The sequence below is a fragment of the Ambystoma mexicanum genome, chromosome 4q (genome assembly GCF_040938575.1).
Source record: "Ambystoma mexicanum isolate Mex_15411 chromosome 4q, UKY_AmexF1_1, whole genome shotgun sequence".
Classification (NCBI taxonomy): domain Eukaryota; kingdom Metazoa; phylum Chordata; class Amphibia; order Caudata; family Ambystomatidae; genus Ambystoma; species Ambystoma mexicanum.
The window spans coordinates 136,951,915-136,968,743 of NC_090928.1; the positions used below are offsets into that span (position 1 = coordinate 136,951,915).

The 16,829-nt window shown below is 42.5% G+C and overlaps 1 protein-coding gene across 1 annotated transcript in view; it reads right to left on the reverse strand.

Annotated features, from left to right (window-relative positions):
* Positions 1 to 16,829, reverse strand: part of LOC138467549 (maestro heat-like repeat-containing protein family member 1) — a 796,923-nt gene that overhangs the window by 319,907 nt on the left and 460,187 nt on the right. Inside the window, exons 8-9 of the mRNA XM_069607658.1 lie at positions 9,600 to 9,698; positions 8,144 to 8,277 (exon numbers count right to left, since the gene is read on the reverse strand). Of these exons, the coding sequence (XP_069463759.1) occupies positions 8,144 to 8,277; positions 9,600 to 9,698 (233 nt within the window). The remainder of the gene's footprint in view (positions 1 to 8,143; positions 8,278 to 9,599; positions 9,699 to 16,829) is intronic.

Consider the following 16,829-nt stretch of genomic DNA (forward strand, 5'->3'; position numbering starts at 1 on the left):
TTCATGATTTAGGGGGATGGGTGTTCTGGCATTTGGTCCTTGCTGCTGGGCATTTGCGTTTGGTAGCATCACAAAGCCAAGTAGGATCAAGATTAGGACAAAACATGGAGATTTAAACAGAGATTAATTAGGAATATTTACTGGGTTGTGATAAAATATGTAAACGCAAGATGGCTTCACCTTGGTTTAATCAGTTTAAGACTTTAGCTTAAAAATACCAATTTGGGCTCCTCCTGGGTACATGTTCAATTTACAAACACTCACAGTCCTGGGGGATTTGAGTGGCTCAACACTTCTTTCTTGTCTCCTTATTTGATAAGCTCATGTCTTCTTCGTCTTGTCCTCCTTTCCGAGAAATCCCGTTGGATTTTGGGGACTTGGGTTACACATGCCTGTATGCTACATCCACAGGAGGGTGGAGGCTGTGGCTGAATAGTTCCCGGCAAAGCCTCTGTGCATCCACTGGGAGGCTGTCATCTTGAGCTGGCTCGTTGGCTTCATCACTACTTCCCCTGCCACCTCCCTGTTTTTGGGTCCTGGCTTTGATCCCATGGTCCGACCCTCTTGTCCTCCTTGATGGGTTGAAATGGTCTTGTGTCTAAGGGAAGCACTCATGCATCTCCTATCATCTTCCACAAGCTCATATCTCCTCCCATCCAAGGTTCACCCTTGTCTCTTGTCAAGTTAACCTCTTCCTGATTCGAAATTATTATGTGCCTATATAAGCCTTCCACCTCCTTCTTTGGGTTCTCTCCCCCGCCTCTCGCATAACATCTGTATCCTTGAGCCTTTTTCTATTTCCAATCCTTTCCTTGTGTCTCTTTCCCTCCTCTCTAGCATCTCTTCCAACCTTGTCTCTCTCTCTTCCTTTCTAATCTTCTACTTGATATCGCCTCCAACCTCTTCTTTCTCTCATACCTCTTCTTTGATATGAATTCCCAAGACACATCTGCCAAGTCTCAAACATCATCCTCATTAGTAAGGCTTTCTGTTGTATTTCCTCAAGAGTGTAACAAGATATGTGCACGAGAATATATGTGCACGGCACAAATATGATACCACTTTCTACTACCACTTCTTCTGAGGAACGCCTTCCACCACCTAGTAGTTAAAATCCAGTATAAGTATTATCATGTTCGAGATGAAGTATTTTTTCTGCACATTCACATAAAAAATATATCGTAGTGACTTAATCAAAGGATCACAGAAATTATACAAAAGAAAGATATTACTAGTTCAAACTAAGTTTATACTGGTTTGCCATGAGGAAATGCCTAGTGCATGAAACATGTGCCGGCCTCATTGAAAGAACTGATGTGCAACAACACATTTGTAGGAAACAATCTATATCAGCAAAAGGACCAATTTTCAAGCGTGTTAAAGCGTGAGTTGGGAATCCCCCCCTCCATAGTTTATCACAGCTGGGATTACTAAACAGAAATCCAGTTTTCCAGACACTCAGAGGCACAACACCAATAATGCATCTGGTTACTCTTTACAACCAACTACAGGACTACCATTCTGGATCTAGCCCCTAATGTACCAAGACGGTAAGCATATAGTGCATCGACGACAGCCTACAGATCATGAAGAAAGTTGACCGTTCAGCTCTGTCCTGATCGACCTCTCAGCTGTGCTCAACACAGTTGATAATACAACTCATTTTACATTCCTTGCTAAATGGATGTGCTTCAAGGTTTCTGTACTGGTCCGGTTTGCCTACCTGGCAGACAGGTATTGAGTAGTTGAGATGGGAAACCACAGAATAATGCACTGTCCAGTCACTTGACGGGGCCCAAGGCTCCACCCTATCACAAAGGCATGTCCAATCCCTACCTAGATGGAGCTTCTATGAGCTCTTTTTATTGGCCCTGACGTTGCCATGCATCAATATGCTTATGACACACAGCTATGCAGCACTCTGACTCATTTTGTCTGTAAGTGACAAATTACAAAACACTAAATGAATAATCCACAAATATACTTGTATACTTAGCTGCATTGAATAAACCTTATAGCATAAACACTGACGTGTGCTCATTTAGTCCTCGATGATACATGTATATCTTGATTACGACCCCCACCAAACCCAAGTTTGACTTTCTTGGAAACACAACCAGTGAAACACTCATCCAATCATGGCTAGCAAACATGAGCCTCAAAGTGTTATGACATAAGCTTATTTCAACAATTAATTCCCTTGGTTTCATTGTGTACTGCAACCTGGCTTTCCAATTTCACATCGCCAAAATGGGGAAGACAGCCTGGTACCAGCCAACATCACTATGCAGAACCCAACCCCGCTTGCCACCAATGACTTCAGACCTGTGGCATGAGCCCTGGCTCCATCACATGTGGATGGGGGAAAAACACTCCTCTCTGGCTGGCATCCCGACCACCACTCATGCCCCAATCAATGCACTACACCCCACTGTAGCTGGAGTAATAGGGGCATCAACAAAAATGACCACATCTCCCTCATCCAGAGGGAACTACACTGGCCTCAAAAGTCCGAATAGTAGCCTAGCAAATACAAGGCTGTGACAACGCAAGAGCCGCCACACTTATCTGAGAAACTGCTCATCTCGGGAAGCCAGTGTACATTCAGTAGCACAACATCACGAGACTGGAAACGAAAAAAGTCTAAAAGCGAAAAATAGGAGCCAGACCTTCGCTGTTATGCACCGACTCGTTGGAAACATCACCCGGCCCTCCTCAGGAGGATTCCATTGCTAAAGTGGGCCAGTAAAGGAATGTAGACCACGCTATTGAAGATATGGCGTGATCCGTGCTACACCAGCAAGGTGGCTCTGAAATCCTCCTCATGGTGGCCAGCCAGCCCGGAACCGCCTTGTGCTTTTCTGATGTCATAAACCATACTTATGCCAATTTTTACTTTAAAACACATGCCTTCCTTCCTGAAGTTTTGTAGCCAACCTGGAATGGGGAGATGTTGATTTATCTGTGCCACTTGCAGTGACAATATGTGACAAAAGCTTGTGATCAGTACGCACAGGGGTCAAGTCCTAAAAATGTAAGTGGTAGGACTCATCAACAAATGCAATGGAATGTGAGGTCCCAGAAATTAGCATATCAAGGAGAAATATGCACACTTCATTAAATGTTCTTTGCATAACGACCCACATTGCACAGGACGAATGGCATTTGCCTTTCATGAAATCAACATAAACACAAAACCAAGAGAGGATATTTTCTTCCAATAGTGTTTTTGAAAACATTAAAAGGTGTGCATGTTTTAAACTTCCAGAGCCAATACAAATGTTTTCCCTGGAACTTGAAGTACCGAAATGGGATATTTCGCTTTTAGTTGTTTGTTATTTTCGTCAGGTTATATAATGCAGTGGTGAAGTGTCCCGTCTGAAAATCTAATGACTGCAGTTCGATCTCTGTGGTCGCCTTTAATGCATAAATTCAATTAGGACATTCAATGATTCTCATTTTAGCTGGGGGGGGGGGCTGAGTATACCCTCTGAAAAAAGTGTGTGGAATCAGCCCCTCTCCCCCCCGCCCCCCCGCCCCGTGTACCCACGACTTGAGCCTTGAGAACTCAGTATGAAACAGCAACTCCTGACAGACGTACACCAGTAGTCCATAGGCTAGGAGCAGGCCAGCATTTCCCACTCTATGGCTGAAGAGTTAGATTCCGAGCTAGAAAGGGATGTTGAGGCAAACGAAACAACTGCCACAGAGTTGCTGTACGTCTCCTAATCCAAACACAATACAACTCAGTTCAAATTTATTTCGGTTGAACACTTTAAAATATCAAACAAAATATTCCTATCTCATTAAAATGTGTCATAAATAAACAAACAATAAATCATATATTGAAATATTCTATAAACAATCCAGAAATAAATATACATAAATAATCTTCACTCCACGAGTACAAATAAAATAGATGACTAAAAGAAAACATACACTCATCAACAGTACATTAATTCTCATCACGAAAAACATAAAAGTCCTTGCTCCATTCAGAAGGCAATACAAATGTCCAAAGGGCTAAAGATGCTATGGCTATTTTAAGTTGCCCAGTCTCAATTTCCAGGTCCAATTCAAATATTTGATGATCCCTCCCCACAACAACGTATGGCACTGCAATTGTTTTGTAGAAAGCAATGAACTTTTAAGTGTACAACCATCCAGGCTTTTCAAAAAGGGCCTCAGTCACTTTAGCCTTGGGATATTACAGAGTGGTCATATGAGAAACAAGAGGGTGAGATCGAAACATTACAGACATATATCTGAAGTGCTGCTCCAGGGTGAAATAAATACAGCTAGCAGAAGAGCTGCTTTAGTTTAAAGTAGCAAGAGGGTACTTGTGAGGGCTTCTTCCTGACATCCATGTAACCTTTATGATTTGCTGACTGTTTCACTTTCAAATGGTGGGAAAAAGGCTCTCTGGTCTGGAATCCCTGGCAATACTACTTAGATGCCAATCTCTAGAGCTTCCATCACAGCACCCTTTAAACATATATTACTACAATCCAGAGAATCCTAACATTCACAGAGATCAGGGCTGTATACAGGCCTGTAGCACTTTATATCCAGGTAAAAGCATTAGCTCCTGGTTTCAATATTTCTTGAAGGTACTCTCTCTAGTTACTTAACAAGCGGGTGCCCCATAGCCTGATCCAGTACAGCAAAATCGCCAGGTTCATTTGGTAAACCACCAGTAGATAACCTCATTAATGAAACAAAGCAAATGAGGGTGTACTGTTAGGAAGACCTAACAATCTGTTGATGGAAATATGTTTGTTCTGTCTATGATGACCCAAATATCGGTGCCATACAAAGCAGCTGTGACTTCCTTTGATCTATATAGCTCAAGTGCTGGCCTAAATTCCCTTTATCCAAAGCGCCAAGAAAATGCACTAATTGCAGCCCCCTTTTTTTGCAAAGGCTTTTGCACTTTTGGTTACATGCTCCTGCCATTTAACTTCCTTATGTATCTTTACTATTTCAATGTTCTCCTTTCCTATAGACAAAGTATGTTGTGATGGCATTCTTGCATGAGAGGACATTGATTTAGACTTGTCCACATTTACATTTCTGATCCTTAGCCACACATCTTTCATAAAACAACATCAGCTGGTGTTGGATCTCACTTAGTGTTTTGGGAATCAAATCTTTGTATTAGATAAACAATGGCAAACTGCCCCCTCCCCAACATATGGGCATACTCGACTAGCCGGGATATGTCAAGGGAAATGTCATTTATATGAATTGAACATAAAAGAGGAGAAAGTAGACACTTTCTTCACAGGAAGTGGGCATGACAATGTTCCTCTCAGTCCCCAGCAAACCAAAAAGAAATCATGTGTATTTAGCCTCTGAACTGCTGTGATCAAACTGGGTGATGTTGAAAGTTTAGCCAGGGACTCCCACATTTGTGGATGAGCAATGAGGTTGAAAGCAGATTTAAGTCTACAGACACCAGGTATAGCCCCTGTTTACTCATACTAGCCTATTTCTCTACCAATAGGTGTAATCAGAACACCTGATCAGTGATGGGAATACTTTAGGAAAACCCTCCTTCTTGTTGCTTTAAATTGCAGAAATCCTGCGCCCATATCGCGAGACCCACCTGCAACCCTCCAGACCATTGCTTTGTTGCCTTCCATGCCATTATACAAAAGGGAAGATGAAGAGATAGGTCGCCTATTGTTTGCAGATGACATCGTACTGGCTGATCAAACACCGGTGGGCAACCAAAGACAGCTAGATGCTCTGCAATCTTAGATTACAGCAAATGGAAATTAGCCCATCAAAATCAAAGAATATGGCTTTCGGTGATCCGATTACGAACAGGAAGAAAAGATCAAAAGCATGGTTCTTACAAGGAGAAAAAATACAAGAGGTAAAATCTTTAACGTATCTGGGTGTCTGTCTAAATACAACTGCCTCTGATGGTCCTAAACGTACTGCAATAAAACAAATAATTTAGCCTCACAAGGCAAATTAATTTTGAAAGAAGTTTGCGGATTCTCTTTGATCCCGTTCATTAAATTCTACAGTATGAAAGTTGTACCTATTTTGACTTATGGTGCTGAGACCTCATTAAATTTCGATGTCAACAAGTGGAAAGTACTCGAAGGTCTATTTTGGAAAAAGGTGCTGAACCTGCCAAAGATCCACCTGATTCAGCCCATACGGATGGAGCTTAGCCTGTCTTCCCTGAGAGCAACAGTAACATGGAAATCTCTCCAAATGTTTCGAAAGTGTATAGACCCTAACCCAACAGGGTGGCTATCGGGCCATACAGCTCTCTGATTAATAGAGAAATCAGAAGGCTCCCTGCGAGAATGGGACAACACCTGTATAATGGCTCTAACCAACTTGGTGGAAACAAAATTAACTTTGGTGAAAAATCCGGACATGGTGAAGAAAAAGCTTTTCAGACGGGATTGGATCACCACCTATGATGAAAGACAAGTGCTTAAGCTACATGGAATGCCAATAAGAGAGGGAAAGAAATTGAACTCTATACCAAAATATCTTCAGCTTTTTCCGAGTTGGTTTTTCAGGTCGCAGTTTTTGAGAATTCGTCTCAACTTGTTCCCGACGGGGGGAGGTTCTAAGACCACGCAACCGGGGAGATGGATCTTTCGTCTGCCGGTTATGCAAAGAAAATTCGTTGATCGAAACATTGAATCATCTGGTGATGTCTTGCCCGGCCACAAAGGTTTTAAGGATGCTTCTTATGGAAGAAACAGTAACGAAACATGGATACAGATGAAAGGAAGACTGGTGGAGATTTCTATTAGCAGGAGAGCGAGTTTCAGTTACCTTGGCTTTTGTCAAACTGGTAACTGTTATTTTTAAGATGTTGAAACTTCAGCAGGCTGATTTATAGACCACGAGGATGATTCTTAAGAAATAGCGGAACTTGATATGGACTCGAGGCTGTATACGTAAAGTGAACTTGATTTTACAAGATTGGATTAACTGGCTTAAAGGTTTATCTATTGTATAACCATAAAATTGCTAATGAAAAAAGAATAAAAATAAAATAAAGGGGAAGACCATATGCACTCCAGGCTTGAGCCCATGCCCAAAGGGGCAGACCAGCCTGGACTGCAAGGGTACATCTTTCTGAAAGAGAACACAGGCAGCCTCAGAAATGTTTTAAACTCATTGGAAATCGTTGGTGAGGTGCAGCTTGGGGCTCTGGGAATGGCAAATTTGTGACCCACATCTGGGAATAGACTCCACCCATGGTGATTTAAGCAGAACAGAAGCATTAAGGCTGGAATACTTTGAATTAATGAAAAACTCTGGCATTGACATGCGCAAAACTACAGGCTATCATCTTCAGCCTGTTATGCCATTACAGAAAGGGGAAAGGCCCTCTGCAAATCAGGCTTGATCCCTCCCCAAAAAGGGGCAGTCCAGCCTGAACTGCTAGGGCACATGCCTTTGGCATGACCCCAAAATTAATTCCAGTCAGTTTTAGCTTCATTGAGATTCATCAGTGAGGTGTGGCGTGGATATCTAGGCATTGCAATCCCGGGACCCAATCTGGGGATACCCGTCCCACTCAGGGTGACGTAAGCATAAGAGTAGCGTGAGAGCTGGGAGTTTTGAATAAATCATAGCCCCTGCCATTGACTAGAAGCCGGCTTGCTTCTGAATGTTCTCCATTAACTAATTTAGTGCTTGTAGACCTTTTTATTTTCGGATGTTCAAGGTGCTGGAATCTTATCTCTATTTTAATCATGTTCATGTCCATTATAGTCCTTTTGCGCTGTGCGATGCCCAGAATGTAGCCATGGTTTTAAATGGCTTTGCCATAGTTTGAAGATTATGCTCACTTTATATCAATATAATAGCAGCACAACTAAAGGCCTGAGTGTTGAGGAATTCCCACCTGGCTATACCAGTGACACACGAGACACAAAAGACATGTGAGACATTTGAGACATGTGGGCCACTGGGGAGGAATGGAGAAAGGGTGTCATCTCTGAAGAGGAATATGTACTGTAAGTCATGTTTGATATGACATATGCAGGCCATGAGCTAACAGGGGAAAACAAATGGCCAAAATACAGTATGTCAACACAAGGAAGAACTACCTTAAGTTATAATTACTGGTCAGGGAATTCCTGCCCCCTTTACTCACCTCATTGTCATGGACAGTGTTATGAGGAGCGTTCTCCACGTAATAGCCTTTGCAGGTGTAGAAACCCAAGATGAAGTGCTTAATCAGGTAGTCGTCAGCGCTGATTTCAAACAAGTCTGCCAAGCAGGCAAATGCTGTGAAAAGAGCAGATCCGTATAGTAGGAATCAGTTGATGCCGCTGATCCGCCGTGCAACCTCTATCCCTTTAGTAGCACACACATATGCACCCCAACCATTCCTCTGTCCCATCATAAAGTGAATGTAGATTCACAATTCAGGATTCATACTATTAGGTGTAACAAACTCCACGAGTAATTCCACTGCCCCAGAGATAAACATTGACTCCAAATGATTCATGATCTCTCAATAATGCTAAGACCCTGGAATAATTAAAGGACTAATATGGATAAAGGAAACAGGGACTGCATTTTTATAGGATGATCCATTCTGAATTTAAATGAGTGCCCACCGGTTGCCTGCAAAAGAAAAGACAGGGGAAGAATATAGTGTTGTGCAGGCACTGGAGTCCGATTGTGGTTTACTGAGTATTCCAATAAATACAGTGGCATTGCATCTAACACACTCGATGGATCTCTTGGTGCCCACCTTCTGTTAGTATTTAATGAGTTGCCTTGAAGCCTAAACTGAGCAGAGTCGAAATCAACTGAGGTGAACAGTGTGCTGTACAAATAAATTGTTAGAAAGGATTCTTTCAATAGATCCTATCATGCGTAATGTGAGTCGGAAGGGGCTAATGTGTGATATGTGAAGATAGTATAATGGAAGTCCATATTGGCCTTGTGCTCCAAAGCAAAGCTACTAATCAGTGTCGAATGAGGACCAAGAATTGATTTACTCCGGATATTTGCTGGTATCCACAAGCTCTTTCAGTATACCCCCACGTCCTCTTTGGTTTCAGCTGCCCGCAACCAATTTGTGAGGTCTTACCTCTCTTTAGTCTAATGACCAATGGGGTATGTGTATACCCCTCACCCCCCAGGGCTCTAAAATACCTGCCATCATCAGTGATATATGAGGAAGGGGTTAATGAATTTGTCATTCCCCGAATCTCCTATTTTTTTACCTGCTACTTTACCCACAGAGGATGTTACGAAGAAGCTTCTAAGTTAGTCAAAAGGAAGCTAAGACTATTATTCTCACAAGCAAGAATAGACTAAATGGTATTGATCTGTTATGAATCTTGGATTCTGAGTGACTGCCCCCCTCGCCCCGACGGTAACATGGTTAGGTGGTCAGATAGCATATATTCAGGAAACAGATTCCCCTTGTGGTGTATATGGGGTCATATTTCTGGCCTAAAACCCAATAATACAGTTTTATTTGATTCCCTCGGTTTGGCAACAGTGACTGTTGGAAACTTTCTTTTAAGTGAACTCAACCCGGATACCCCTCCCAGCAAACACTAACAATGACAATTGCTCCCAATGAGACATACCGCGGCACAGCCAAAACTGAGTCCTTTGGTCTTTAACACCTTCCATAACATCCACAAGGCTGCCAAGAATGAACTCCATGTGTGGTTTAATTCTGGGTGCTGTGGAAAAAAGAAAAGAAAAAGGTGCAAATGCAAAGGAGCAATCAACAGTATGCCTTCAATTCTGGCATCAGCTTGCAATGTGGGTACCTGCTATGCCTATAATGTCATGCTAGTATTCAGAAAAGGTCTTGTGACCGGTATTAGGCAAATATGCAGACGCAAAACCACACACACATTCACACACACACACACCTCAAGCTGTACACCTGAATAGGAGGGCTGTCTTCTATTTAAAGCAGTAATCAGTAATCTGGAGCATTTATCAGTGCTATCTAGTGGATTATTCCTCAAACAGTTTATAGATCTCTTTACAGCATTTGTGGAACTACTGGACTTCTCTTCCTCCTTTTTCCACGTGAACTAGTAAAACAGATTAAGTAGTTGGCTAGTAAGGCTCACAGCCCCAAACATCTCTCGGATTTTTGACCATCCATTTCTATACTGATATATAGTTTGTAATACTCTGTTACACTGGAAACTCGAAAGGATTTTCAGATCATTTGAAAAGGACTCTAACAACATAATGTTAGGAAAGAAAGGGATTCTGGTATAATTGTGAGGACATATATTTCTCCTACAGTGAGTGAGACTGCAACATGCCCTGATTAAATTCTCATTCTTGATTGAGTTAAGTCTTGATGTGCTTACTTTCACATCCTTAAGTGATTCGGCTCTTACCCTTTAATAAGTGTTGTCTTCTCCTTCAGTGATGGGGTCTCATTCATCCCTGGATTAGATCTAATACTTCTGTATATTTTTATTTTATTTAAAGATGTATCTGTCCAATTACATAATTGGCACATGAATTCATGAATCCAATAATTCTAGTAAGTATTCTAATAGTACATGTCTTTCACAAAATGACCTCATAAATTTCTCTGATCGAATGACCACTGTGCAAGTAAGATTATCAGAGGCCACAAAGTCTCTAAAAGATTCTCACCCACAATCTTCTGTGAATTTCAGAAACATGAGTACTAATATTATGGATAATTTGAAAACAACAACATCTACAACCGTGACCTACAATGTTAAAATTATTGAATTTAGTCAGCCTGTCATGTTGCCACTGAACTGTGAGTTCATCATAAAGGCTACCTTGCACTAAGACAAGCTCTAAGTGATGCATAGCCATGGAAATATAAGGCTGATTTGAAAAATCTCAACACAGATCAGATCATCTTGACTAACTTCCCCTTCACACCACTCTCATCCACCCTTGCTCAGGAAAAATCCTGAGATCAGTTATAATTCAACCCTCCTCTCACATGCTCTAAGTGCATCAACCTAAATAAGGTCCACCAATTAGGCTTTTGATCACACAGTGTAAAGAACATTCTAAAGGAACACGAGCGTGGAATTGGTCATGACCAAAGACCAAAGCCACATATGAGCTCTGATGCTTCTTAATCTATCTACAGGCGTCAATGCAGTGCGCGTGGGAGTCCTCCATCACCAACAAGAAAGGGCTTGTAGAACTGGATAACGTACCCTGCAATGGTAGAAACTCATATTGTCCAATTGTTCAGACTGAGATCCTTCTCCTAAAAGCAATCCAAGGTCACCCACTGAGTGCTACAAGTGTCTTCACATCTTCCGATCCTATTTAATGGCTGTATGGCACCCCTCATCACCATTTCATGCCAGCCACAACACTGGCTTTACTATTTATGCTGAAGCTACTCATATCAACATCAGAATATCTGATGATGCTCGTAGCTACTAACATTTTAGAAAGGGCCTTTCTCAGGTGCAACAATGGATTTAAAAAAGGGCTTAATTTTTTGGCTCCAAATCACAGATCATGTCAATTGTAGCCAGGAAATCCTTTTTGATTGCATCACCCTTGAACACTCAATATGTTCTATAAAGCCCTCTTCACAATCTGGGTGTCATCTTTGATCCTGAGCTATATTTTAAATGCTTGGTCAGTCGATTACTGAGAATGGTATCAATTCAAGTGATTGAGCCTTTCATATTGCAGATAAACTTACTGCAGTTGGTGACCAAAGGCATTGTGAGGCATACACTACAGAATAAACATGAGGATGAACATGGTGGGACGATAAATCACACTATTAAATAGCATCGGCAGATCCAGAAACATAGAGGGGCTGAACGAGGTAAGCCTATATGGCGCACAATGGTCCATGGGCTTAGCTTGCCCCATCTTCCACACACTTCTGCCAAAGCTTCTCCTCTGCTCTAAATTCAGCAGATGCCTATTACCCCTCTGCCAAGAGTTTTAACTTTAATTTACTTTTTAATTCATGTGTTACTGAGATTAATTTGAATCGTAGACTTCGTACACCCTAAGTATCAGTTAATAATGGCTGCACAGAACTACCTACTTGAACTCAAATGTGTTCAGATTAACGCTTCTTGGTCAAAAACAGGAGTGAAACTTGAGTTAATCTTGTACTCTGGGAGACATTTATTTTTTCTTACTGAGAGCTTACTCATGTGGCCCTGATCCAGAACACTGAATTGCTCTAAGGTACAACATTCTTCACAGCAAATGTCCTACTCTCTCAGTGGTTGCATTGCTATAATACTCAATAACTATCAATTTTCAAATGATGGTAAAAAAATGTTACCCAATGCCCTTAAAGCAGAGCTTCTTATAGACAGATGGTATTTTAACACTGAGTGTTAGAATCTTTTATTGTGGGACAATTATTCACGTGGACTGCCTTTACCTGCACCCACTAGCCCGATGCATGACAAAGAAAACACACTAGGTCTTATTTATTCTGTCCTTCATATTGTCAGATGTTTGTTTAACAAACTACCTATCTGAACTGATCCTTGTGCTGAAGGTTTTTCCACTATTTCTACATGTTACAAATGCCGATCAGTAATTGTACCTCCGGTTTACTGCCATCCCTTTACTGGAGAAAGCAGTCCCGGATACATTTAGGGATAGTCTTCTCTCTCTTACCAAAGCAGTCCCAAACATAACACTATTCTAATTTGCCAGGACACTCAACATCTCCAGCAGTCAGTAGAGCACAAGAAGCCATAACATTGCCAGGCTATGAAACAAGAACTTCAAGGGGAAACACAACATGAAACAGGCAATTTCCTGTTATGCACTCTGTCTCTGAAAGCTAGAAAACACAGATATGGCTGGCATCCAATCATCCTGCACTTCAGGAAGTACTTGAAGACTATACTCTTAAAAGAACATCTCGCCAATCATTGATTGCTTCACTCATACCTTTCTCCCCCTCTGGAGGACCCCTCTCCTCTGTTTCTTCTACCAATTCTTTATCCTTTGCTTCCCCCTCACCCTACTTTTAACCGCTGGGTGTATCCTTTTTGTAGAGAGCTTTGTTGCTTCCAGCTATTTTTGCACTTTATAAAATACATACATACAACATACATCTACTCAACATTCTGATTGGTACACAAATGCTACTATGTCATATACTGAATGCATGACCTGGATTACTACTAATCTAAACAATCTTGTTCCCTTTGAAACTAATCCCAAGGAGGCCCATACTAAATTAGCCAAATGGGTTTCACAAATTGAACGGAGATAAGACTGAGATCTTGGTGGTGGGGTGTCCTCCTGATCGCTCACTTTGGGTGTCTTCTTTCTGGCCTGTATCTTTTGGTAACCTTCCCACCCCTTCTCTCTCCATGGAGTGCCAGGATGCTGCCATTTGTCAAACCGGACACTTTCAGCTGAAAGCCCTTAAAAGAGTGCTCCTTTAATCTCTGAGCATCTCCATCCTCCGGTGGTAGCAGCCCTGATACTATCGCAATTGGAGTACTGTATCTCTCTATACTTAGCCCAACCTAAGGGGCTCATTCAGAGACTGAAGCCTCTGCAAAATCTGGTTGCAAGAGTGGCCACTGGCTCCCCTTATGGAGCCCATATCGCTCCTGTTTTATGATCCCTCCATTGGCTTTCTGTGCATCAACTTATCAGGTTTAAAGCTCTGTGTATTGTTTACCGGGCTGTACACAATCTGAGAGCAGAGTTTCTTTGAGACACGTTTCTGCGCTGCTTTCCTAGTCATCAGCTGCGTTCTGCTAGTGCCAACCTACTCATCATGCTGTCTTACTGACGGGCATGGATAGGGGGGTCAGTCTTTTTCAGTGGTTGCTGCTATTTTATGGAATGAGCTGCCACCTCCTATAAAGAAATTATCTCACCATCTAGCTTTAAGGAAAGCAATTAAGACACTTCTCTTCTAAATTGAGACAGCTTTCTGTGTCTTCTTGATATGGATAGTGGCCTTCTCTCCAGCGCCAAGATGCCCTCGGGTGTACCTATGCACTTAAGAAATGCTACTAACATAACATAACCCTATGCTCAAAGAGATTTAATTGTCTGTCCGGGCAAGTACACACAAGAAGACTCCCCATCTTAATCAGTTCTACCCTTTAAATGAGAAGGAAGTACCATCCAAATATCTCAGTCTAAACATCTGTATGCTTCTGAACTCTTCCCACTCACCCCCAGAGACAAGTGATCTCCCATTTCAGGAACAGTCTCCATAGCATTTAGACAGGTTATGTTGATTCTGATGTTCAAGATAGCCTCCCTACGCCTTCCGAACTCTCCTGACTTTCAACCCATGTCCCAGCTACAGAGTTTGGGTAAGGTTACACAAAGGGCAACTACTGGTGAGTTCATACGATATAGCATCTTCTGGTTATCTTGATAAGCAACAAGCAAACTACTGTCCAGCCAGTGGAACAGTCTCTGCTTCTTTTTTCATTTGATGACGTTCACATTTCTGCGAAAGGGGATAGTGTAGCATTGCACATTCTTCTCTGCCGTAACTAAGACTGGAGCAGGGAAGGATCACAGGCCTTGCCCTTCCATGACTGATGTCCTTTCAAGTAGTTGCTCCCACTCTATGCAGCCCACAGAACTCCTCACTCAATCACAGTGCTTCACTTTTATACCAGCTGCTGGTAGAGCTCACCTACTCACCTACTCCTCTGGGCATTGATTTGATTCCTATGCAGAAGACAGTGATGTTGTACTCTGCATTGTTGGGAACAGGGTGTTGTAGGCTAACAACTTTCAGACTGGCTCATCTACCAATGGTAGATGGGAAACCAGTGCTTTAAACTTATATCTATGTGACAAATCCAGGAAATGTGTGCCTTGTCAACAAGGCGGAGCCACCCCCTTTGGAACTAGGGAGGTGAGCCTGTTATGCAAAAACCTCCTACAGGTTTGGGCAAGCGAGATACCATTGGGATGATCCCCCCACTGGGGACCAGGATGATCCAAGACAGGCTTACCTCCCACCTCCCTCACCCCTACGAGCCCACTGTTTATGGGTTACTTGGGAGTTTACCTGATTACTCACATGCAAGGTCCCTTTAAGGTGGATGGCTAGGTGACACACCGCTGCTTGCTCCCACCTTCTCTGAAGCTCGATGACCAATGGATTTTGTTTTATAGATCCAGGGAGGAACTTAAAGTGAGCAAGAAAACAATCTAGGGAGAGAACATCCGGCAGGAAGTCCGGAAGAGCGACCTGTAGCGAGAAGTGGAGGACAGAGGCGGGCCATCATAACTGTGGTGGGCAGAGTGCAGGAGCTCCGCGGGCACGGCAGCTGCTTCCAGGAAGGCAGATAACCCAGGCAGTCTAGAATTGCTGAGGTATGAAGGGCGCTGCAACGCAACCCGGTCACACACACGCTTGTGAAAGAGAAGAAGCAGAAGAGAAGCTGGACATTTTCAGCACAGAACAACACCAAGCCACAAAACCACCTGAGACTGGAAATCCAAAACCGTCCAGGAACCTGGCTGCAAGAGAGAAGGTATACTGCAGGAAAAGGGGAATAGAAGGATGGTGGTGCTGCAAACAACAATAAGGGCTAAGAAAACCCAGAGCCTGGTGGGGGTTGAGAGCCACCAGATCCCAAAGCAGTATAAAAGAGACTTACCAATCAGGGCTGGGAAAGATCCTGAGGGGATGTAGGAGAAACCTGCTGGACACTGAGAATCACAAGACTCTGAAGGGGGATAGAAGAAGCCTAGTAACCAAGGCCAAGAAACCACACAGAGAGCAGCAACATTCTGCAGGGAATAGGCAAAGCCCACTGGAGCTGAGAAAAGCAAGACCTTGCGGGGGGATACAGGAGAGGGACACAATAATTTGGGACAAGGTGCCCATACCCAACAGGGTCTGAACAAGACAAGATCCTGAAGAGTCATAGAAGAAATTCAGGAATCAAGGCTGAGAATGCCCACAGTCCACTAGGGGCTGAATCTGAGATCATCCTGAAAGGAGGCACAAGAACTTACTAATTAAATCTGAGAATACCCACAATCCACTGGGGGCTGAACCAAACCCTACCTCAAAAGGAAGTAGAAGACTCACCAGGGCTGAGAAAGCCGAGAGCCCAGTGGGGCTGAAGGAATCAGGGTCCCATGGGGGGATGGAGGAGACTTACTAATAAAGGCTTCTAGGCATCTACAGAATTAATTTTGTTGTTATTCTAGGACAGACACATGTATCAAGGTCAAGAAAGTACATGCTCAAAGAAAGGATTCATTCTTTACTTTTTGTTTTACTTGAGAAAGAACATTGGGGCGGTTGTCCCAAAGCCCAAGGACTTTTTAATTTCCTTCTTTTAGTTATTCAGAGGAAGTCCTATTGGAAAAGATTACAGGGACATTGTTGGGGTGGGGGTTAGAACACCAGTCACCGCCAAGTTTACCAAGGGGGAGTAATCCTTTTCACTAAGGCATTACTTAGTCCATCCATCGTTATTTCTTATTCCTCTGCTTTCCAGACTTTTATACAGGAAGGCTACAGATAATAGCAAACATTGTTGCTCATCTGCTGAATAGGATATGCAGATTTGATGCTTCAGCATATTAACTTTAAGCCCACTGGTCCTATCTTCTTTTCCCTGTTTCTATCCACAATCACTGGAACACCACCAACAGCCTTTCTGCAAATCCTGGGATCGAACTTAATATTTGTTGATAGCCTCGCTTTTAATTCCTAAGTATTAAGTATGCTCAGCCCCAAAAAAAGAGTTTTTCTAAGAGGCCTACTAGTTTCATAGTTCCTACATTACACAGTTTACATCTAAAAACTCATATCAGTCCATATACAACTCTCATACATATTAAAAATGCAC